This window comes from Panthera onca, chromosome A3, assembly GCF_046562875.1.
Source record: "Panthera onca isolate mPanOnc1 chromosome A3, mPanOnc1 haplotype 2, whole genome shotgun sequence".
Classification (NCBI taxonomy): Eukaryota; Metazoa; Chordata; class Mammalia; order Carnivora; family Felidae; genus Panthera; species Panthera onca.
The window spans coordinates 29727037-29752294 of NC_138341.1; the positions used below are offsets into that span (position 1 = coordinate 29727037).

The window sequence follows — 25258 nt, forward strand, 5'->3', positions numbered from 1 at the left end:
GAAACGCGTCTGGCTGACGCTCACCACCCACATAACCAGCGCTGGCTTCCCTCTCTCTCTGTGTCTTCATCCTAACTCTTAGAGGTCTTATCCCCTGCTTTCCTGGCGCAGATACGGGCCCTACTGCCACTCTCTAATGTGGACCGAAATGAAAATGTCAGTGCGTCGAGAGGGTTCTGGGGAACAAGGAAACCGCACACATTTGTGAAGAGCCAGTGTTTCGTTTCGGGGACTCCCAGTGCAAGTAAACATAACAGTAAATGGTGCCTCTGTTTGCCCCTTCCAGTTTTCAGCGTGGACTGCAGCACCGTGGAGTGCCCCTCCGTGCAGCAGGCCGTGTGCCCTCTGGACAGCTACGAAACTCAAGTCAGACTCACGGCGGACGGTTGCTGCACCCTGCCGACAAGGTTGGTCCGTCATCAGTTTGTCAGCTCTTCTCCGCTGTCTCGTGTGTTAGCATCACTGAAGGCACAGTTTCAGGCACGCACTCTGCTCTCCCCAGGTTATCAGGGAAACCTAACACGCTCCTGTTTCTGAGGAGAAATCCTGACTATTCCTGTGACTTGATATTTACACGTCTCATTCCTTGGGTCAAAGCCAGATGTCATCAGGTTAAGTCACTAACCCTTACAGGTTCTTCCCTTCCGGGTGCCTGTGCACTTTGGCAGGTTGGGAACTGCATGGGCATATGGGTCCCTCAGCACGCAGCCAGGGAGGCAGCGGGGTGTTGATCAGAGTGGGCACGTCACTTGACCCTCCGCAGTGAGTCTTCCCGGTTCTTAACCGTTGTGTCCAATGGGATGAAACACAGCAGGCCTCATGGAGCTGCTCCCACGGAATCCTTTACGTTTGCCATCACGCATCGACCCGGACCTGCTAATTGCTGAGGCAGAGAGGAGTCTAAATTCTGCTGATGCTTTTCTGGAGGAACAAGCCAGCCCTCTTTGCCTTGATGGGGAAAAAAATTCCTGTCATTTTAGTCATAGTAGCAGGACATCCACTTAGCCCTCCAGGACCAGGCTCACTCCAGAACTTGAGGGTCTCCAGGTTGGGTCCTAGACAGTCTTCAGAGAACCACCGTGGAGCCGGCCCTTCGTACCTGACTTTGGGGGAGACCGTGCTCGGAAACATGGGGTTTCTGTTCCGTTTCCCCTGCTGAGACGCCCTCCCCTCTTCCCTGCCATGACCTCTCCTCCATCTTCCCAGGCCACTAAGGCATCATTTTGACCAAGTCAACTCGTTTCTTTCTCCTGTGCTCTACATTTAATATCCACAGTTGAAACGGGGCCTTCCTTAGCTCCCTTTCTAAACTGTCCGTCTGCCCTGTCCAGTGCCAGCACTTCCCATGTGTGTCTGTTGAGGAGTCGTTTTGATTTTCCAAATGGCCCTGTCAACATAATATATATGGTCTGTAGGTAAGTGCCAGTGATTTGTAGTCCATAATTGGAGTAGACATCCAGAGTGTGTTCTGATAATTTCTTTTCTTCTCTTAAAATGACATTAGTTTTTCCCTAACCTTTGCCCTATCAGAAGCTCTAGGAACCTCTCAGACACATGTTACACCCCTTATTGTATCCATTGTACGATATCATAAAGCAGATAACAACGATTCACGTACTCACAGTGTGTAGCCCCCTCTTAGGACATTACAGTGTGATAATGTATGTGAAGATACTTGGAAAGGGGTAAAACATTGTGCAAATGTGAGGTATTACCAATCCGTAATGGAGGAACAGAGAACGTCATTAACGGTAACAGATGTCCCTTCAAGGTCTTCACGAAAAGGAAGGTGGCACATTATATTAGAGAACCTAATTAATCAAAACTAAGCCAGTTGTTAATTAACAAGTCCTTCAGTGAAGAAGAGGGACAATTCTCAAGTCACTGTTACAAACGTAACATGGCACCATATGCACGTAGGAGGCACAGTAGGTGAATTTTCAGCCCCTCCAGGGGGTCAAAGTGGGTAAAAGACATACTTAATCTCAGTTTAAGGAAAAAATTTTCTCACAACTAATGACGTACAGTGATGAATTGGGCTGCTTCCTCAGCTCCCCAGAGCTGAAGATTTCTTTCCGTCTGGATGGCCACCTGCCAGGAATGCTTAGAAGAAATGTTACACTGGAAAGGAGGTTCAGCTAGATGTCTTCTGTTTTATCTCCAAGCTTCTGTGAGTCTTACAAACATAAACCTTAGGATGCTTATTATTGTGTTGATGTAAATTTGACTTTGGCATCCAGGGCTCAAGAATGGTCAGTCAGTTAAAGGTGCCTCTAACGAAGAAATTGAAAACAGAGACGGAAGTCATTCAAAATCCCACTGTAAATTATTTGCAGGGGAGGGATAAGTTCTCACAGCCCTTTAGTTTCTGTATTTGAGATGGTCGTTGACCCATGGTACTCCCCGGCCCTTGTCCGCGTACATCCTGTGTTCCCGCCTGGATGAGACCCCTCTCCTCACTTGCCCATGCCCAGCTGATGCTCATGCCAGTGCCGACAGCTGGCTTCCCCGAGCACCTTCCCCTCCTACAGTTTCTGCTCCCCTTTCGGGACTGCATTTCCTTCTCTTTGAAGTGTTTGAAGTCTTCAGCCGTGAGGATGACTTAGGTGCCCTCCTCTGCTCACTTGTAATTTAATTCCCATGTGTCTCTTGAAGCACTTTTTATGATACATTGATATCATTGATTTTTTTTTTTCTTTTGGTCAGTATTCCCTTCTCTGTGGGAATATTCCCTTCTCTGAGGGAATATTTTATAGCCTCTAGTACTAGAATAGGAATTGTAATGTGTCAACCTACGTTTGTTGATGGGTGAATGAATGAACGAATGAATGAGCAGGCCCACGCTAAGCATGTTGATGTCTTTCTTGAAGAAGAAAGCATGAGTATTTTTAGTTTCCTGTTACCCTCCCACTGTTGGGTGGTAAATACTACTCCCCGGCTCACTTTAAAAACCTTGCACTTTTCCCCAAGCCCCTTCTTTATGGCCCACTTCTCCGTACTGCAGAAATTCTGCATTCCAAGCACCAAGGTCACCTCTCAAAGCCTTTATCTCTCCCTTCCACCTTTTGTAATATTGTTCACACTGCAGGACTCCAATTAAATTGCACTTTATCCAAAAGGTCTTCATGCTTCAACCAACACCCATCCTACGCCCTGGGAGCTCCTAACGTGTTCTTTTCTGTGTTGCCAACTAATCGCATATTTCCCTGCATTGTTATTTCACTGCTACACGCATAGTCTTGTCTCACCAACTAAAGGACGTTTCTAGAGGTCAGGAATTGTGTTTTCTTTCTTTTCCTCTGTATATGCATTCATACTGAATGAATCGGTAAATGCAGAATGCGCTCAGACCGCAGTTAAAACCTAGTTTAGCATATTAAGTGGGTTCCCGCTTACTAAGGAGGATGATAGGTCCTACTTTGGCAAGAGAATAAAAAGCCAAACAATCATGTGAAAATGGAAATAAAAAGAAGAGAGCCTACCATGAGTCATAGCAGGAGTATTTCAAGAGAAAAAAAACTACATGACTGTATTCTTTTGTGTGATTTATGTTTTTAAGAGTATGATGTTTAGATACACAGAAGACCATTTTAGAATACATAAAATTAGGTTGTAACTATTTGGTCTTTACTGCTTATTTATAAAGAGCATTATTAAGAACTTAGAGCCATTTTGGACCAAAACCAGCGATGTGGAGATTTCAGGGGGAAAGCCCTTTACAGTTAGGGTGAAGGTATCAGAAATGTTGGCAGTAGAGATTTACCTTAATGACCCCTCTTTTGTAAAGATGTCTTGGACTTTCAGCAACGAGGAGAGGAGCTCGTGGACTTTGCCCCCCTTGCCTTAAAGAACAAATTCCTCTCTCCGTCGTTCTCATCCAAATGGAACTCCCATTCCCAGGGAGACTCACCCATTCCAGCCCCTCACCGCCCTATTTCGGTGTGAGTCCTTGTGCAATTTGTGACTTTGTGTTTGATTTTTTTCAGCTATTCATCTGTTTGTCAAGCATAACTTGAGCTCTTACAAGTGACAGACTCTACCCTCTAGATAGTCTCTTCATGCGTGGATATCTCTTTTCTGTTCCCGATGAGTGCTGGTTTTCCCACCTTACCCCTGCCCTTTCTACAGACAGGTCCTTCCTTCTTTACTTGCTGCATCTTTGCTTTTTCTTAATGGCCCATCCTTTGTTTCCACCCTCTTTGGCTGTCTTTTCCTGAACTTCATCCCATTCTGACGTCATTCTTGCTCGCAATACAGTGAACTCTTAACCATTTTTAATTCTTCTTTCCTCGGCTAGGTTTTAGGTTTCCAAGCACCCTGCCAATTTTTTTTCTCACCTTTTCTCTTCTCTTGGCCCTGGAATGTGATGTGAGCTCATCACACCTTTCAGGAGACGGTGAGAGGAAGGAGGGTTAGTGGATGATGGCAGAAAGGAAAAACAGCCCTGTCCACAGGGCTTATGACACCTGTGGTTCTTGGAAGGCCCTGCGTGTGCATGTGTGCGTGCAAATGCCTGCCCGCAAAAGGAGTCTTATAGCAGAGGAGGTTACGTCTGATCTATTGATCCAGATGATACCTTTATGGGGAAGGACTAAGTATTGAAGTAACATGAAGGTGGCGATTCCAAGGACAGCTTAACTGTGTAATGTGCCTTACTGTTTACAAAGCGTTTACATTTCTGTTGTTCTCATTTTATCATTCTGATTCCATGAGGAATTTATAGATAAGAAAACAGAGGCAGAGAGAACAAGTGAGCTGTGCAGAGTCATGTGTTCTTTGGTACAAGGATGAGAGCAGGTCCGAGTCTTCAACCCAGCTTCTCTGATCCCAAAGCCTTGTCCTCTCCACTGCAGTTTTTTGATAACTGTGTTTTGCTGTTGTCTTTAAAGTCCAGGAAATAATATCAGTGATTATGAATTTATATTTCACCAACATATGTACGTATTTCAGCATTGTACATATTCACACAATGTGCATATGTTTCATTACTCGTTGTTGCACAACAAGCCACCCCCAATAGTAGTAGCTTAAAACAACAGAGATCTGTTATTCCTCATGCCTCCGTGTGTTAACAAGGTGGTTCTCCCACAGTCTGCTACCTTTCTGCTGCTCTCTCCTCCTCCTCCTGTCAGTGGGCAGTTGACCCAGGAGGAGACCCATGATGTAGGAGCCGCTGGGCACCACCTTAGCGTGGGTATCATTTAGCTGACCATTATTTTGAATTTCCCTCCTTAAAGTTGTGACTACCTGGTTAAAACTCGGTTTAGCAGAGAATGCCATTTTTGGATGCCACGAGATCTGCCTGGTGAAAACCAGGTCAATTTTAAAAACAAACACAAAGAAAACCTTTCAGAGATGTTGCACAGAAATTCTTCTCTGTAACGGTTGATTATAGAATGGTTGGCTGAGAGACATGGACCCACCAGCTGTAGCTAAAGGGTCGATCCAGCCTGGGATGTAGGTCTGTGCGTCCCGTGTTGTCCTGTGTCCGCCAGTCCAGACCTCCACGTGGTTGTGCTATTTCTCACGAAGATGGCTCCTGGATCACAAGTTTTTTTTTTTCTCTACACTCCACTCTGCTATATCCAGCGAATGTGCCTAATTTTACAGAGACTTCCCTTTGCCTCTATATTTTTTCATATCTTTTTAGATGCAGGCTTTAGGACAGTCATTAACTAGTTAAAAATCTAGACCACAACACAATATCCTCCACCTTATTTTCTTTCATTGTAAGTCAAATGAGTTTTTCATTGCCCTTATGCCTTTTGACTTGTTGCTTAACTGCTTCCATAGTTTTATTAAGAAGATGAATGAATGTAATATGTTATTGACAGTCACCCATTCAAAATTTATTTTAATGAGATTTGTCCCAAACTTTTTGTTCTGAAGCCATACTGTCTATAAATATGCATTCCTTAAAAGTTATTGAGAAGAATCCAATCTGGGTATTTTGAGGTGGAAATCAATGAAGTCATTGTTTATGATGTTCAGGCTTAAAATAGGGTTTTTCCTAGGTTGTACACAGTACAGCCAGCCAGGTTCCCAAGCTCCCTCCTGGCTCCAGCCTCTCTCTGACTAACGGGTCTGATTCTCTGCCAGAACCTATATCCAGAACATTTATATCTCTTGCTTTCCGAGACCCTGAAAAACCTGTTTTATTTTTAAATCCAGATTTAGAAGCACTTTTCACTTTTTTTTTCCTTAATCCAAAATAATTTAAAATTTTTAGATGGTCTGTTAGCTCCAATGTTGACTAATATGTGACTTTGTTTTTCACCAAGAAGTTTCATAGACTCTCCGGAGCACATTACCTTCTAAGTACAGTTCGACTGGAAACGTAGACAAACAGGAATCCTGGTGCTCCTGTTCAGGCGGCAGGTTGTACGGCCCCCCTGGTTTGGAGATGGAGGGACGTGGGGAGCCAGGGAGGGTCTTGCCTGGTGGGTGTCAGAGCCAGATTGTGTGAGCACAGACCACGAGGCTTACTGTCCCCTGTGGCCCTGAGCTCACTCCCCACCCGGCCCTCCCTGGTTCCACCACTCAGGAGACCTAACATGCCATGTCCTACACTTCCCTTTGTTATAGTCAATTTGTTAATCATAATAATGATAATAACTTGTTAATAGTCGGTGAGCAAATGTGTGCACATGAGTAAACTCTGTCCAGCAGCTAAGGAATACTCCTCCACGCGTGACCTGGTGTCGTGCAGAGACAGCACACAACCAGAGATCGAGTGCTAGAATGCTGGCCCACTTCAGCAGGAATTTGGACAAGGCTGTCACATCCTCTGGGTCTGTTTTCTTTTCTGAGAGAGAAGAAGGGGAAGAGGGATGTGATGATCTCAGAAGTAACTTCTACCTTTAAAGTTTTTGATTTTCCCAAACCTTTTAGAGGGGGGAAGAACCCAAGCTGTTGGTGATAGACTCCTAGGAGAGAAAGAAGGAACATTTTAGAAAATTCCAGCACTTAGAAGATAATAGGATAGAGATATATGGTGATGGCGGGGGTGGGGGGAGTCCAAACAAAGTTATAAATGAATTGTTTATTTTTTTTTTCATTTTCTTTAAAACAAAACAAAACAAAAAACTGGAGTGCCTGGGTGGCTCAGTCGGTTAAGCGTCCTACTTCAGCTCAGGTCATGATCTCACAGCTCGTGGGTTTGAGCCCCACGTCGGGCTCTGTGCTGACAGCTCGGAACCTGGAGCTTGCTTCAGATTCTGTGTCTCCCTCTCTCTCTGCCCCTCCTCCACTCGTGTGCGCTCTCGTGCGCGCGCACTCTCTCTCTCTCTCAAAAATAATAAATAAATATTAAAAAATGTTTTTAAAAACTTAGGAAAGGCAACATGAAAAAAAAGAAACTTATGAGACTAATGATTTAAATCTGGGTATCAGACTTGTCGAATTGTGAAAGCTGGGTGATAGTCCAGTAAAGTAGATTACCTATTGGTCCGTGGCTAATGGAATATTGCTAGTTATATTTTTTGTTTTTTAACAACCATAAATAGTCCCTCATGTAGCAGATTGGAGAATATCTGGCCAAAGCTGAATCTTAAGGAAAGAGTTTAGTCTCTTAAGTCACTTTCTAGCAGCATGTGGACATCTCTGCCTGTCAGCCTGCCTTGTTGGGTTTGGGGTTGGGGGGGAGGATGTGTGGTTTGTGTCGCACACCCAGCGGCGTGAACCACACCCTGTCTCCAGCTGCTCCCTGGCTCCTGGACCCACGATTTCACTTGTTTCTCCCCAGCTATTGCTGCCTCACTTTCCCTGAGGTGTTGTCTTTGTCCTCCTTGCCACTCTTTATTCAGCTCCTGCATCTTTTCCCTGGGCTTTTCTGTATTTTACTCTAACTTGGATATGCATGCAGACACATACACACCCAGCATTGTATTTGTGGAAGCATTGTCTTCTCTATCCCCGACTTTATGAGCAGACCATTTCTCTTCACGACTCTTTAAATAGGAAACGATCTACTGAATTAAGTTCCCTTTTCTTTGTTTGATCCTCAGTTTTATTTCTCTTATGAGACCTTGACCTCAGAAGACAATTTCCCACACATGCTCTGTCATATCATAACAGCTTGAAACACTGCAGTTCCGAGAGGGGAAGTAAGATAAAAGGAAGGATGCCAACCCCACTGCATCTGAAGGATACGTCAGATATACAGCCCGTGACCAGAACAAAATTCGTGAATTTTTTCTTTACTTTTCACCGCAGCATCTGGGTGTTTGTATTCAGCTGCTTCAGGTGGAGAATCTAGGCTGCTTAGTCCCCCTTCCTCAATCCTGTTTTTTTTTGCGTTCTCAAGAAAGTCCGTCTTGCTAGTGCTACCTTGTATTATGGTAGGAGAATCATAGCCGACTGCTCTTTCACTGTTTCTTCTGAAGAGACGTAGATCTTGAGAGAAGGAGCTTTCTTTTTCTGATACTGACTCCACCAGATGAGTCCATCAGAATGGAATTTTGGCAGGTTGTCCCTTCCCTTCAGAAGCACTTGAGTTAAATAAAAATTAATTTAACCACAAAGACGCAGTGAGTAAAAAGGTGCCGCTTTGAAAATGTCAGTGAGATGTCAAAGACCCATTGAGGGCCTCATGGAAGGCAGAGGACACTGGGCTTGGTTTGGTGTGGGGCATGGTGATGAATAAGATATGGCCCAGGTGAAGGAACTCAACTCCTTACAAATATCAGCTCTGGCAGTTTCTAGAATGTTCCAGACTTTGGGAAGATAGTCAGAAGGGAACACATAGAGCGTGATCTGCCTTCAAGAAAAGAATCAAGGGCGGCTGGCTGGCTCAGTTGTTTAAGTGTCTGACTCTTGCTTTCGGCTGAGGTCATGATCTCACAGTTTGTGAGTTCAAGCCCCATGTCGGGCTTGTTGCTGAGCACAGACCCTGCTTGGGATTCTCTCTCTCCCTCTCTCTGCCTTTGCTCCACTTGGACTCTCTCCCTCTCAAATAAACATTAAAGAAAAAAAAAAAAAAATATATATATATATATAAAAGAATTGACTAATAGACTGTCTTTCTACCAAATAATAGAAACTGAATTTAAGAAAAAGCTGTAACATAATTTGCCAGCTTTAAATCCGAACTCAGAAGTCAGGGACTTCAAAAAGCACACACATACAGAAAAACTGATCGTGATTGTTCATAGCTCTCCACATTTGCCTGCAGTTTTAAGTCTTGGGATCATACAGCTCCCCTCTCCCTGGGAACTCAGTGGATTTTCTTATTCCTCTGTCCACTTTTTAATAATAGGTTTGGAGGATCAGGAGTCTTCTGCTCCCGTACTTACACTTGGGCTGTTGAACTCTCTAGAGCTCTTCAGCCGATTCCAGAGCCTCAGTCTCTCATTCTGCTGGTCGAAGTCTTGAGGGGCGGGGTGGGGGATGAGGGGCGGGAGGATTAGACAAGGCCAGGAGCACAGAGGGCAAGACTCTCAACACAGGACACGTTAGCCCAGCCGGACTTCTATGTCAAGGCCAGAAACTTCCTGAGGGTGGCCTGGAACTGACAGATTCCTTCTCAAGGCTCAGGGAGCCCTCCTTATTTCTTCTCTGAGGCCACGTTAAGTTCTTTAGATGATCAAATAGTATTTATTGCAGCTGCATGTGCTTTTAACATGGTGTTAGGTAATTAAATTGCTTGTATCACACCTACTCAAGCTAGCCAGTGGAAATTGCCCCCACATAGGCATTTTCAAAAGGACTTCATCAAATTAAGAGCGTTGTAATTAATTATCATATCCATCTGTTCCCAAGACATTGTCTCAAAGAAGATGATACTTAATAACATTTTTTGGGGGTAGGATTCATCTGTTAGGAGAGATTTCTCTAATTCGGTTCACTTTTTGGATGTTCTCTTTAATTTGGATAATTTATCCAGCTGCTTTTTGAGAGTAAATAAAATTAAATCATACAGTATGTAAAATATGCATTAGCATAGTGCAGATTTAAAACATTCCTGACTCCTGACATGCTATCATGGTAGCATTCTCTGTGTTTTTAAACACATCCCCAAAAAAATTTGGAAATATATTTGAAGTCCTTCTTTCTCAACTAAGAAAAGAACAGCTCTTCTGTTGCCCTCTGCCACAGTAATTTTTGGCCCAAAAGAGCGAGTCAACTCATAACTAAAAAAGCCAGAGTCTATATTAAACTCTGATGTTTTTAAAACAAAATAATTTTAGGAATTCCATGTTATTTTTGGACTTATCCCCAGATTGAAGCAAATATGCTTTCCTAGAAGTAAAGCCCTTGTCCATGGAGATGAACTATCTCCCTAGTAGAGAGTTTAATTTGTCAATAATTCGCTTCAGATGTGTAAGCCCTGCTCTTCCTATACTAGTGCTTTACGCCTTTTGAGTGTCTCCATGAAAGTGTATCTAGTCTTATTTCACATTTGTTTAAGTCCTGAAACCAAGTTCAAGGCTCTTGTTGAGTGGCTTAGAGTTTGGTCGGAGTGGCCATCACCAGACCCTGAATCCTTGGCCCTCTGACTCTCACTGAAAGAAAGGAACTCAACTGAATTCCCTAAGACTTTCAGTACAGTTGGAAAGCAGGCTCCACTGCATGGATGATATTGAACCTCAGAGGACTGTCCCCACCCAGCCGCGTTTCATAGTATCCTCCTCATGACACAGGCAAAGAGAATAGCTCCAGTTTTGGAAAAATGTTTTCTGAAGCTATTCACATAACTAATAAGCAAATTTAAAATGTTAAAATCCTTCTTCTGGAAACGCCTACAGCAACCGCAAATCTCAGGGACTATTTCTTATTGTTCATTTGCACCTGTAAGTTGGGTGTAAGTGATAGGGCTCCTCATTGTTGTGTAGACGACAGTTTGCAGAGAGTTCAGGGTTATAGTTGTCCAGTAGACGTTTAGCTGCTTAACTGCAGTTAAGATGAAGGTGAGGACAACTTGTGTCTCTTGAACTTGACGCTCAGTTAATCTGTGAATGTGTCACACAGACAGGTGCATCTTAAGTTGCCGTTTCCTGACTCTGCCTTTTTTATTTGAAAGGGAGAGAAGTTGTTATGTTGTGGCTCTTGTGGGCATATGATCAAGCGCTTTGATTACCATGGCTCGGTCATGGATTCCTGAAGACTCTTAATGACACTTCTTGAGACATTAGATGGTGTACTTTTGTGGGCAAGGATACACCTTAACATGTCCCTCTCTGTCATTAGTGCCAAGTACAGGTAAATAAATACTCAATAATTGCTTTTAATTAAGTTTAGAGATAGTCGATCTGTGGCAAGTCCTAGCATTAAAACCCCTTATGTTCTTTTGATCTGTTTAGGGAACGAACATTTGAATGTTTACCAAGTGCTGGATGCCGTGCTACCTGGTGGGAATAAAACGTGGACTATGATGTTCAGGAGCTTACAGTCTAAAGGCAAACACCTATAAATCATTACAGTTTAAAGTGCTGTGTGCTTTAGAAGTTGGAGCGTGCAAAAAAGCCACTCGCAGAGCAAAGGGCTACCAGTTCTGATTTGGAAAAATGTTGGATTTGACTTTTGAGCTGAGTCTTTAAGAATGAGTCAGAGTTCAGCAGCTGGAGAAAGAGGAAAGGGCATTCTAGGCTGTTGTGGTCATTGATTTTTAAACTTTTAATGTGTCTTACAGCTTGAAACATTATCACTCATCCCATCTATCTTTATGATTAGAGAAAAATGGAATTCATGACAATATTGATTTTTCCCTCCCTCATATAACCACCCCTTTTCACGACTACATCACTTGTTTCAGATATTTTATTACTTTCCTATTGCTTTCAGTTAAAGGTGCTTCTTAGTGTGGCACGCAGGGCCCCTTCTTACCCAGCCCTGGGCTTCCTCACTAGTCACATCCCCTGCAGGTACCCCTACAGTATATCCCCCACACCCCATCCCAGTGCATAATGTGCTTCTGATGGGCTGAACCATTTGCTGTAGCCTTAAATATACCATATTCTTTCTTGCCTCTGCAAGTTTGAGTAAGTTCTTCCCTCTTCCCGGAATGTCCTTACTTCCACCCCCATGCCCCCACGCCCGATAGACACTTAACAATCTGTGCCCACTCACAGCCTGCCTTCACAGATGCATACGCACAGCATCAGCTGTTTTTCTTTGCGCCGCCCGTCAGAGCAGGCATCATGGACGAAGGGATTCTTGGAGTGAATGGAGGACTGACTGTTAGGCACGGGAGGGACGTCAGTGTTGAAAATGTCGAACAGCTACTGCCAGGAGTGTGCCTTTCTCCAGCAGCCATCAACGGGTGGGGTATCGGCACAGAGCAGGGAGGTAGTTGGTTGATATTACAGTTTGCATTTGGCAGCCTTGGGGCTGAATTTGACCCCAAGACATATTTTCTTTGCTTCGCTTTTTTTTTCCTCCTCTTTCAATTAACCATTAACATTTTAAAAGGATGCTTCATGTAAAAATGCAGCTTCTTTTGAGCAATTGGAAGGCGTAGTGACATTGTACGTTCTATCATGGAGTGAATAGTGAGCAGACCGTCTTGAGTCATCTACAATAGCCCTCTGCTCTTTCAGGATTCTTGCCTGACTCCTGAAGACATTTGGCTTTGGCCTTTCTGGGTTTAGCTAACTTGGGGTTGGTGTCAGGGGACCAGATGTGGATGGAGGTTAAAAGGGCAAGAAGTTTAAAGGCATCGTGAAGATGAGGGTTCGGGTGAAAGAACATGGGTCTGGGGCTGTATTGTTAGGGAGGCACAGTCAGGACAAGGCCCAGGCTAGAGAGGAGAGCAAAAGCTCTCTGGGGCGCAGCTATCTCAGGGAGGCTGCAGGAGTCAGGTGGTGGGAGAACTGGGCGAGTGAACCGTTGGGATCAGTGAGTAAGGTGTTTGGCCTCAGAGATTTTAGGAAGCTGTGGCCTCGGGAGCAAGTGCCTGAAATGCAAAGGGGCAGCAAGGATCCTCAGATTCCAAACAATCAGTTGAGCTCAGGGTGATGTTTTCATCCACATAGACATGGAGGCCTTCCAAATTATTACCTAGCATACAGTGGGTGGGTACTTCTGCGCTCCAGATACTATCCTAGGTTGCTTTTCGTACAGCTGTTCATTTAATTCACAGAGCAGTCCTGGGAGATATAAGGAGCTTGAATCCTCCCCTTCTTACATATGGCTCAGGTGAGGCTAAGAGAAACGATGTCACTTGCCCAAGGTCATATAGCTCCTAAGTGGCCTGAACTCAAACCTAAGACTGTCCTAATGTCCAAGTGCATTCTCTGACCCCTCTTAGGAAATGGATAGGAGACAGGGCCACAGAGAGGGAGGGCTTGCATGAGGGAGGAAAGTGACAATGTGGAGGATGCTGACCTCCCTTCCAACCCAGGTGAATAGGTGAGTGTGGGGAATTCGCCATCTCACTAAAGGCAGTTGTAAGGAAATAGCATTTGGGGGCCAGCCGGGTAAGTGCCGGAACAGATTTGAGTGGTATGGTTTGTGGTCACATGCAGATGCCGAGAGAGTTTGTCTGCAAGGGGGAGGTTGGGGAAGGCAGAGAGATGGGTATGGAAGAAGGAGTCCCTGGGGAAGCAGAACACTACTCTGTGAGGATGCACTTTCCCCAGAGGACAGGCGACCAGAGGATCGTGCACTTTGCACTGATGACAAGGATGAGAGGTCTGGGAGTTGACAGCCCACGGGGGTCCAGGCAGACGCGTGCTTAAAGACGCATGCTGTGTCAGCACCCGCTCCAGCCCCAGGTGGCTCTGGGGGCCTGAAGGAACGATCAGAGCCCAGGCCGCTCAGGTGTTCAAATAGGTCAGTCCTGACGTCTTTGATGTTCTTCACGTGCTCCACAGAGGAAATAGAATGGTTCACATCCCGCTGTGTTCTCATTTGTGATTATATATCCCAATCCTTCCTAAACTAAACCCCTAAGCTAAGAGCCAGAATCCTGTGTATCCCCATCCCCACCCAGCTGAGTACCTCCTGCTTGCACTCACTCAGCAAATAGTTATGAAGTAATTGTATGTTCACATGTAGGCTGATTCCATGTTCCACAGCATCCATTTCTAATGCAGTCGGTGATTCCAGCTCTGAAATGGGAATACCTTATGTTACCCTCCACATCCAAAGCCAGTCCTCCTCCTTCCCAGAGTGCGCTATGCCAGTTTCCCCTCTCACTCTTGCTCACTGCTTCTCCGTGCACATCTCACTCCTGCCCTTCGGCTCTCTGAGGCCATCCTGCCCTCCATGAAATCAAATGCCATCGTCTTTCCCCCAGACCTAAGGAGGTGAAGGCAAAGAGCCTTCCGTTCCTGGGACTTGGTCGTTTTCGGACTGTTGAGCTAACCTGAGTGTGGTTCAGGATGACTGCCAGATCGCAGCTCTCATGTTTCACTAGGGGCCCAGGCCCCGGGGATTCTTTCCAGTTGTGTCTGTGCTCTGGTTCCTCTCCTGCCAGGACTGAGTCCCTCTGGAACTTCCCCGACTCTCTTCTTCAGCCGTCACGTTGAGGTGGTGATGTGTATGAAGTGCCACTGCCTCCTCACCCCACCTGCTTACTGTGGAGCATGGTTCTAGAACATAACTTTATCAATCTTACAGGAGCCATGCGGGCTTGTAAATACCATCTTCCTATAATTTATACCACTTTTCTTTCAACTTAGTGCCATAAGATAAGTTTCCTGAGCCACATGCCAGCCTTGGAGGAGGGAGCCGTAATCATTTGCCCCTTGAGAACGCCAAGAAGAGAAGGGCTACAGTGACTACTTTATTAAGGTCTTATGGTGGACTTTGTTATTATTACTAATATTAGAAATGCAAAGGAATATTTTACCTCATTGCTCTCAATTTACGTCTTCTCTGTATTGGAGCACATCCTTTGCTCCCCACAGAAAAAAAAGCAAAACAAACAGAAACAATGCAGAGTGATTTTACTGTTGTCTCTGAAGGGAAAGTGGGGAACGATATACAGTTTCTGGTTGTGGAAAGGAGTGGCCCCTGGACCCACTGCTGGAAGGAAGCATCCTCAGAGCTGGGCCCGGGGCTTGCTGCTAACGTGTGTGTCTAACTGCCCAGGGTTGGCACTGCAAGGAGATCATGTAGGAATTAGCATCAGAGAGGGTGACTAAGGATTCATCACCGAGTGAAGAGTAAATCTCTTCTGGTGAGACACGAGAAGAATTGTGACCCTAGGAAATTTCCCTAGGAACGAGTACAGTTCTCCATAAGGGTAGTTGGGCCCTCGGGAGGGAAACTCGTGTATTTTGGATATTTTATTTGTAGTATCTCTCTTTTTTTTTTTTTTTAAACTTCTGCATTTCTGGAAAGAGGTAAGAAATATAATCACTACAAAGATAGTGCATCAGATTTAATTAAACCTGCAGCTACGTTTTGTAGAATAGAGCTGTGTTTTATGTGTCATTAGAATTTCCATTACCTGACACTTCTTTCATTAATGCACTGAGTGGAATCCTAGTAGTACAAGCAAGGTTTTTGCCCTTTTAGTTCTACATTTCTTCTCGTTTCCTAACTAAAGGGAGAGCTCCCTCCCACCTATAAATAGTAGTTGTTTTTTATTTATAGACCATGATTCTCCCCCCTTTGAAGGGCCCCAGCGCTCAGTGAGGTGTGGAGTAAATCCAGTTTGGGGAGGTGCTGTTTTCAGAGGGCCTCACGGAGTTGTTTTCCTCTGCTTGGGGAACATGAGCAGTTGGATGGTCTGCTGCTTCCACATTTCCTCCTCTGCGGGAGTTTATTGTAGGGGAATGTTAGAATAACATTTGGCCTCCCTCTGCGTGGCGCCCACCGCAGGGCACGCCTGTGCTTTGCTGCGCGGCTGTGGGAGAGACAGGAGGACTCCTCCTGAGGCCTCTTCTGACCCCCTGTAGTTTGGTGTCCTTCACAGTGTCTCCAGTCATTCTGGTGAAGCGAACTGTTGATTGTTCAACTAAGTTATGAAGCCGTAAGTTAAGCTGTGAGGACCAGCATCAGGCATATCGTGTCTTCTCCCGCGATGCTTAGTCAGTCGTCTTAGTGGGGAAAAAAGAGAGAGTCATAGAAGTATACTCCTTGTCCAAAAAGAAAAAAAAAAAAAGATCACCCAAGAAAGCTTTGGAGAGAAGGCGCATCTTGAGCTGGGCCTGAAGGTTGAGTGCTGGCAAGGAGAGGGGATGGGGAGGATGAGGGAGAGAAGCAGGGAGTGTGGGTGTGCAAGGCTATGATGTGCTCCAAGGACAGGGTGGAGGCCAGGAGAAGCAGTAGGAAGGATGAACCCGGATCAGACTGTTGCAGTGATGGGAATGGCAATAATAGAAGCATTTTATAGTTAGAAGAAAGCTCATTACGAACCAGCCGCCTCCTTCGGTGGACGAGAATGCCACATCCCAGAGTGGCTTGCTGTGGTCACATGATTTCTGGTGGCGGTGGTGCTGTGTTGTCCGTACTGATCCTGTCTTCACCCTGTGTGTCTTTCCTAAGCCACCATATTCAGGCAGGAAAGAGGTTTTGTAAATGATTGACAGCAAGTGCTGCAAATTGTCATTCTCACTGAAATGATAGGACTAGTTGTACTTGGCTTTTTCCAAACTAAAAGTGCAGATTAAGCCATAGCAGCTGAGAGCCTGCACCTGTCGGAGCGAGTTTCTCAGAAAGTAGGTCCCAGGTTGCATCCAGTGCAGTCTCTTGGAGAGCTTTTGATGCGGGCAGATTCCGAGGCCTGCCCCAGACTTGCAGAAACAATAATCTTGGAGAATGGCACCCTAGAATCTGTATTCAAGACAAACTCCATAGTGTTTCCTTCCACACGTTAATTTTGAAAAGTGCTGTACCTATTAGCTCTCAGTCCAACATTTATACACATAAAAACTATAGAAACAATGCATAGTTTAACCTCTGATTTATTAACCATGAATAAAATGTTTATTCCAGATTATTGCTTTGATGGCTTTGTCCTTCATTTTTTTCATTTACAAGACAAATAAGACATGCCCCCTGCACCACGGGAATTCACAGGAGAGGCAGTAAGATTTTGATTTCATAGGATGAGCATGTACAGTCCCAAGAATTCAGCACCCGTGTGTACTATGGAAGGTCAGAGGAGAGAAAATTAATCTTGGTTCCTTAAAAAAAAAAAAAAAAAAGTTTCAGGTTTTTCTTTAAATTCTAGTAGTTAAACACATATTGTAATCCTGGTTGCTGTTTGATCAGGGAAGGCCTTGTAGGGTGGGTGGTCTTAAGGTTGTGTGGAATTTACCAGCAGCCAAAGAGCTGAGGCAGAGTGCACACCTGGGCTGTGGCCCTGAGTGAGAAGGGTTGGGTGGGTGGATCGGTGAATGGGGAGTCGCCCTTGTTGCCCAGGTGCGGCATGGGGAGGAACCAGTAGAACGTGGAAGCTAGAAAAAAGAGAAGTAGAGGCTAGACTGGCAGGTACTTTGTGAGCTGTGCCAGGACCCTGGCCTCTGGCCTGCCTGGGACTGTGTGGTCCAGGAAGCAAAGGACAAGAAGGGAAAGCATCAGTACACATTGCCCTTCAGCCAACACAACAGGCCCGTCTGGGCCTCCTAAGGAGGGGAGTGCCCTCTAGGGGTTTAGATGATTTCTGAGTGCTGTTCATCACTATGCTCAGGCGCTCAGATGCCCACTAAGCTGAATCCATTACCTACTCAGGAGAAAAAAGACAGCCTAAGCAACCCACCTGGCTGCAGCTGTGATTACATTATGCAGAAATTTATTAATGTGGTGTCTTGATTGATCATTATCTTAATACTGAGGATAACAGTAGAGGCTTGATTTTTGCGGCAAATTGCACATACAGGTTGCTTCTTGTTTGAAGTTAAAAGGCCCTTAGCCCGTATACTGTATGATTCTATTTATGTGAACTGTCCACAACAGGCAGATCCACAGAGACAGAGCACAGATGAGTGGTTGCAGGGGGCTGGGGGAGGAAATGCAAGTACAGGGTTTCTTTCTGAGGTGATGAAAATGTTCTAAAATTAGGTAGTGCTAGTGGTTGCACAACCCTGTGAATATAAAACCACTGAATTGCACTTTAAAGGGGGTGAAATTTATGGCATGCTAATCATATCTCAATAAAGCCGTTATTTACTTAGAAAAAAAAAAAAAAAAAAGCCCTTAGCATTTCTGCTACGGGTGTCCTGCCAACAGCTCTACCTGAAGCAGCCATTTTGAATTCATGGTGTAGAAATCTCCGTGTTGTGCTTCTCACTTTCTCTTTTGTACTTTTGTTTTTAGTTACTATTATTCCTCTTTCGTTCATTTCCGGTTCTGTTGCACTTAAGAAGTATTTGTTAGAGACTACACACAGTGGATGCAAGGAGAGCTGGTGGTAAGATTCGCACTCAAGTCACCACAGAATAGAATGAGAGGAGCCTTAAGCGACGTATGGTATCTGGCGGCTCCGAGAGAAGCTGTCATTTGAGGTTGGCCCAAGAGGACAGATAGTATGTGCACAGACAGCTGGATGAGGAATATTCCGGAGAGAGCAGGGGTGAACAGTGCAGAGGCAGCAGCATGAGAGCTGGTGTGGAGAACAGAGGAGTGACCAGAGCAAAGGAAAATGAAGAGAAAGACCACAGGGGAGACTTGGGGGAAAGGCCCATGGACTTGACAGGGTCGTATGCTAGGCTGAGAAGCCGATCGGTTAAGTGAGGGGCAGCTGACGACTTTGGACGCTGGGAGTGCAGTAACTGGGCTGTGGTGTGGGTTAGGAGGAGAGAGTCAGTTGAAGGAGGCCAGGGGAGAACGTGGAAATTGGGAGGGAGGGGGTTTTAGAAGTGAGGGTAAGTGCTGACCTTGGTGCCATGAGCATCTCTTCCGTGTCTGTTTCCTCTACTGCTATTCCACACGTTTTCTCCATTTTCTTGCTCTTTATCCAGGCAGTGGGGTAAAGGGTAGAAGGAAGACATGGGAGAAGGGACAGAAAAAGAACAAAAATGGAGAGAAAAGGGGGTAAGGACAAAATAACAATTTGCATCCTTTAGTTGTTTTGTAATTCAGCGTTTCCTTTTCACTGGAAGGAAACCTAGTCTCTCGTGGCAAGTGCAGGGCAGGAAGCCTTATATAATCTCAGGTCATTGGTTTAGGCTGTGCGCCTCACTATTCCCATCTGTAAAAGGGAAGAATACCTGCCTCTACTGTAGGTAAACCAGAGGGTCTCTATCATATTAAAGAACTTTTAAAAACTGAGACTTAAAGTTGAAAACTTAGACTTAAAATTATGTAAGACTTATGTAATTTGTAGACCTAATAAATTTCCTTGGCAGACAAGGGTCCTGACGAGTCCCCCATTTATTACATGAGAGAGGGAGCGTAAACACATCTGTCAAAAGATAACCCATGTGAGTTGTATCGTGTTGAACTGTATGAGATTGCCATTTGACTATTTTTGACTTACAAAAAAATGACAGTTGTCCTAAAGTTTCAACCTAATGGTTGCTGGATAGATATCTGATGTGGGCCCAGGTTTTCACCTTTTCTGGTTTCTCAGGAAGTTCCTTCTTTATTAAGGAGCTAATGGTCTTTAACACCTGCTAATTTTAGGTTCAAAGGAAGCCTTGTGAAATCAAAAGACACCAAGAGGTGGGGAGGGCTTGCCAAGAGGCTGGTCCAGAAGGGGAAAGGAGCTGGGAGCAAGCCAGCCAGCCCAAACCGGGGCACCTGAATCCTTGGAACTTGAACATATAGTCATTCTGGGTATAGGAGCAAAAATTCAGCATCAGGGGTTTTCTTTGGTAAGTGGGTTACTAGGCAGTCGTGTGCAGTTTTAGACCTTCTGTAACCTACTACAGACAACCTCTGTGAATCACTACAAAAGCACGAGAGAGATCTAAATGTTGAGAAACAGGTCAGATGTAAAAGGGGACACAAGAAGCCGTAGGGCAGACTCCACTATGGTTTTCAGCTTGGTGGGATTTCTGACAGCCTCGCAGAGAGCTTGGCACCTAAGTGCACATACGTGTTCAGTAAAGGTCCCTGAAGGATATCCGAAGAGGTATTTTCCAGTTCATCGTATGCTCTCTGGTGTTTGAATTAGAATGATTCCCCGGAACACATCAGTAGGCAAGAATGTGGATCCCAGAAGATGTGGAAGAAAAGGTTAGTTATTCGTGCAGGATATGTTTCCATTGTAATCACATGCAGATACCAGAACCAGGGTGTGGCCTCATGAGGCCCTGGCCCCATTAATCCATAGAGGCTGAAGGGTTGAAGTTGTACAGAGGATCCAGAATAAATGGAAATAATACGTCATCACTGTAGTATCACAGGGATATGATTATCTGCTTACAACTGTAGTAACAAGGCACACAGAAATGAAAGACTGTGGAATAACCTTTGCAGTTCAGCCCTGGAAGTTGATTGCCCTATAGGAATACAGATCCACCCACACCGAAGAGGCAAATGTTTATCTGAAACCATAAAAGAGAGATTCCATTGCAGCAAAACCTTAATTACCTAACCCCCTCTTCTCCCAAGTCCCCTGATATAACCGTCACCCCATATGGAAGAAGCCTGAAAGGGCCCACCTCCAGAGGGGTTGTTCACACCTTTCCAGTGGCTTTAATGGTCTTTGGTGCGAATTTTAATTTATATTTGTTTCCCTTTTAGTTCTGCAGTTGATTATAAATGTAACTAAACCTCTGGGCCTGATTATTGAGGTACTTGTGGACTATGAGCATACTGGAATTCGTTACAGGTCCAAAGAACAATAGGAGAACAAAACAATCGCTTAAGCAAGAAGGTGGGGGGAAAACAAAAACTGAAATTAACAAGTGTGTTAATCGCTCTTCCCTGCTGGGAGCGTCCCCCTCCCCTGATCCTGACCCCACACTGTACATAAGTACCCACATACTTCCTGTGAGGATGTCTCTTTTTAGGATGCCTTCCTTTTATTCCTATCAACCTGGGAACTTCCTTGGTCATCCTCTCTGCCCTCTGACCCCTCCTTTCATCCCCAGGGGAGCCCTGGGGGGGAGGGGGGTTGGTGGAGGGGAGCCGGAGGCTAGCTGTTCCTTCCTTTTATTCCATTTGTATTCTAAGGCCCTAGGCTGCTCATTCCCTGCCTAGTTCTTTGTAACAGGCTTCAGCAAGCAGTAGACTTTTTTTTCTCCTCTTATGCTCACCTCATACATATACCCACCTCTTACTTTTCTACTACGTTTAGACTGGTTTCACAGCAGAGTTGAACTTAAGTAAGGGTGAGAGCCAGCAGAGTGGGCTTGCAGTTCATTGAACACCTCATTCATGCATGTTGAGATAAATGGACATGTTGTGGCTTAGAAGATCCCCCAAAATGAGGCTTTCAGCTTTCAAGTAACTGTCACAGGTCCACCTACTAAAGCTCATGCCCGTTGTAAAGAGCTCCTCAGTCTTCCATCAGCATCCGTTTCTCATGCTATGCATAATTACAAATGAATGTGGCTAAAGATGAGGGTACCCCGAGACCCAGTCACACTGACAAAAAGAGACTCAAGAGCTACTAACTTAATAGCAGAAAGAAGGGTCAGAAAGATCTCTGAAAAACACCCAAAGGTCAACAGCAACAAAGCAGGAACACAGGGCCATTTACCACGGGAGCCCCCTTCTGTGTTGGCCCACGCGAGCATCACTGGTTTATGGAATAACACCATAATGTACACACATAAACACGGCCCTGCGTCATCAAGGAAATGCTTGTTATGCTGGTCTGGTTAAGTAAGAAATGACGTAATGCATTTTAGGAATATTTCTGTCAAAATGGTTACAGTTAAAAACACGGGTGTATTTTAAGGAGATGAGCCTCAGTTATTTGGAATGCAAATTATGTTAGCACCCGGTCCCCATCCCCCAGTGACCCCAGATAAGCAAGACAGTGTCGTTTGCCACAGCCACTGCCACTTTGTTTGTGGTCTCCCGACTTCTATGTTGTTGTTTATTCATGGGGTTTTCCTTCCCTTTTTCTTTGGTTTCAGATGCGAGTGTCTCTCTGGCTTATGTGGTTTCCCCGTGTGTGAGGTGGGATCCACCCCTCGCATAGTCTCTCGTGGAGATGGGACACCCGGAAAGTGCTGTGATGTCTTTGAATGTGTTAATGGTACGTGGGGGTGCAGGAGGAGGGAGGGTTCCATTGGCCGCTTCCGCCCTGTGGAAGGCGGGGCATACATTCAGGGACTCCATGCCACTCACTCAGGAGGAAGGTCGGCTTGGGATCTCTCAGAGCAGCACAGGGAGTCAGGAGAAGGGGATCCTCATTCCGTCCATCAGAAAGAGAATTTTGAAAGTGGAAGCACAGATTGTCTGTAGCTGTCACATTCGGCTGTATTTCGGTAGTGCAGAAACGTGAGGAGCCAGGAAAAGGATCGCGGAAGCTGTGACCACACTACCACTGCTGTCAGGAGCTAGTCTGTGTAACCGATGCCACATTGAAGCCACCACAACTTGACGCAGAAAAGGCATCGTTCCTCAAGTCGAGTATTTTCCTACGTAGAGAGCACGGCTTTGACCGGTGCTAGGTCATTCTTATTGGCCGCTTTTGATTCGAGCCTTATGGCCCTGAAAAAGGATTCTGCAGTCACAAGATTCCTTCAAATAGAATCCACTTCTCCTTTTCACCTTTCATGACAGGGCTTGGTGTTTGGTGACATGGTGTTTATTGAATTTAGATGCTAGAAAGGGAGGAGAACCTAAGACATGCCCTTGCCTCAGATTTTTTAGAAGGAAAACAAAGAATAAAAGTCAAGCAAGTGAAATGTCAGCCGTGCTAGCACTATTCAGTCAGTGCCTAGACACGAGGAAAATGAAGGCGCATGTGGACAAAAACAACAAAATCGCACTTGCAGAAACCCCCCTATTAACTGCTGCCTCTAAGAAATCAGAGTTCAGAAGAATGTCTGCCCTCCCTCAAGCCTGCCCTTCCCCATATGAAAAGGTTGTATTAAAATTGAGTCCTTGCGTCCTTTGGTTTTCAGTCCAGTGGCCGCCTGTTGTTTTGTTTGTTTTGCTTTGAGTAGACGCTTGGCGTCAGGCTTCGTGGTTGACAGAACGTGGACTGGAGCCATACGACCTTGGTTTGAGAATTGGTTCCACCAGTTACCGGCTGTGTAACTTTGAGCATCGCTTGGTCTCCCTGGGCCTCAGTTTCCACATCTGTCAAGTGGAGTGAATAACAGTCACTTAAATGAGGTTCCCCTTGTGAAGCACTTGCAATAAATAGTCTTTATTTTGCCTGTTACCTCCCGTTCACACCCACAGACCCAGGTCTGGACGTTCCAAGGGGATAGAGAAGGCGAGATGAGCTTCCTGGCTCACAGACCTCACGAATCCAAGCACAGGTGTAGAAAAAGCTCCATGTGGAGAAAGCAGCCTCTTCTCAGTGCTTCTCCTCACTTCTAGTCGTGTGTGTTAAACACCAGCAAACCGCAAAGCCTCTTCTCTGGTACTGCTACGTATCATAGGGGACATTTTGCGAGTATTTAACTCTTCTGCCATTTGGCACAAATACTCCTCACCCTGGGCTCCTAGCATCTCAAATGTGCTTCCTTCTAGGACTCCTCACTCGGCCAGTCCTCTCATGTCTGTCTCTCATTCTCCAGCCTGAACCTGCAGAGGGTCTGTCCTTGTGTCTGTGGGTGTCCAGGTTGTCTTGGGGGAGTGAGCGAGCAGATTCGGGTCATATCAGTTCCCTCCAGAGGTGGCTGTTAAATACCAGCCCAGAGAGGGGTTCCTTTGTGGGGACCCTCCATCTTTCACTGCCCTCCCTGGACGTTAATCTTAAGTCATTTGTCCCCTGGAAATACCATTTGCTGTCGTGTCCTCTGGGCGAGGAAGAGGAGTGCCTTTCTTCTTTCCTTGCATCTCAGTTGTAGAGATCCAGCGTCGTGTCTTTCTTATCAGGACATTAAGCTTCCATCTTACCTAGTGTGCTGTGACCAGACGGCTAATGGCCGCCCCCCACCTCAGCGGCTGCGGATGGATCTTTGGGGCCCGCTCTCGTTTATAGCCTCGCTGTTTGTAGAGCTGTCATTCCAGGAATAGGACTTGCCATCTGCCACGAGACAATGCAGAGATGACAAAACACGCTCAGTGTTTCAGGGGGTGACGCTTGCCTGCCACCACAAACCTGGGTGATCTCTGCTTTTTTGTTCATTGTCCTGTTATGGCGTCTCTATTACTGTCTTAGTCCAGTTGTAGATGAGGCTAGAAACCTTAATGCTGGGAAGATTCATAAGCTTACACAATAACATTTAAAAGTCTGTATTTTACCTCTTTTAAGGTGTACATACATACATGCACACACGCAGATACGTGCATGTGTGTGTGTGTGTGTTTGGCCCCACCCCCAGCGCCCTGGGAAAATCTTACTGTTGTCATAAGGCCATCATTAGAGGATATCACATATCAAACACTCCTTGTCACCACTTAGAACAGCAGAGGTCTATTTATATTTATATAAAGCTTTGCTTATCCACAAAGGATTTCAGGCACCTTCATAGCAAGAACAAAAGCCATAACACGAAAATACTAATGAGAAAAGAGAGAACCATAAAGTTGTATGCAAATGCTGAAAGTGAAAACCGAAAAGAAGAAAGCGCCCGCAGGTGTGCAGGCTGTAAGTGTCTGTCTGCATAATTGCCAGGGTTAAACATTAGCAAGGCTCCCAACTTCCTGGCCGTCAAAGTGGAAAAAAAGGAGATAGAGTTAGATACGCAGGTCTTATTTTCAGAGGAAAGAACCTACTGGAGGGGGCAACTCTCTTCTCACCTGGAAATTTGAAAGGCACTGGCTGATGCAGTAGGTCACGTCCTCAGTCCCGTTCACACCACCAATACAGACACGGGTTTCCTGCGACAGCTCTTCTCAACACAGAGCAAAAGCCACATATTCAAATGCAACTCAGCGAAAGCAGTTCTCAGAGATGAGTTTGGCACACAGCTGGAATCTAGATGTCTGGAGCATTGCCTCCCAGATTTTGAGAACCGCCCCCCCCAACAATGTAGGAATAGTTCTAGAAACCCCAGTTGAGGGGACAGTGGGTTGAATGTTACCTAACCCCACGTATGGAAATGGAGACAGCATGTCACCACTCAGTTTCCTAAGCTGCCATCTAGGTGATCCGTGTGTGTGTGTGTGTGTGTGTGTGTGTGTGTGTGTGTGTGTTTTAAGATTAAGTATTAAAGTAAAAACACAAGATGGAAAATATTCACAGAGAATTTGCAAACTCCTAAGTTTTGAAAACATCAGCCTGGATGAATAGATGGAGAGAACATTCTTCACAAACATTCTCTTTGATTCGGTTCGGTTTCGGTGG

General features: G+C 45.3%; 1 protein-coding gene across 3 annotated transcripts in view; it reads left to right on the top strand.

Annotated features, from left to right (window-relative positions):
• CRIM1 (cysteine rich transmembrane BMP regulator 1) overlaps window positions 1-25258 on the top strand; it is a 189419-nt gene that overhangs the window by 87297 nt on the left and 76864 nt on the right. For all 3 annotated transcript variants that reach the window (XM_060652408.3, XM_060652438.3, XM_060652428.3), the window contains exons 4-5: window positions 287-407; window positions 21924-22045. In XM_060652408.3, coding sequence (XP_060508391.2) covers window positions 287-407; window positions 21924-22045 — 243 coding nt within the window. The remainder of the gene's footprint in view (window positions 1-286; window positions 408-21923; window positions 22046-25258) is intronic.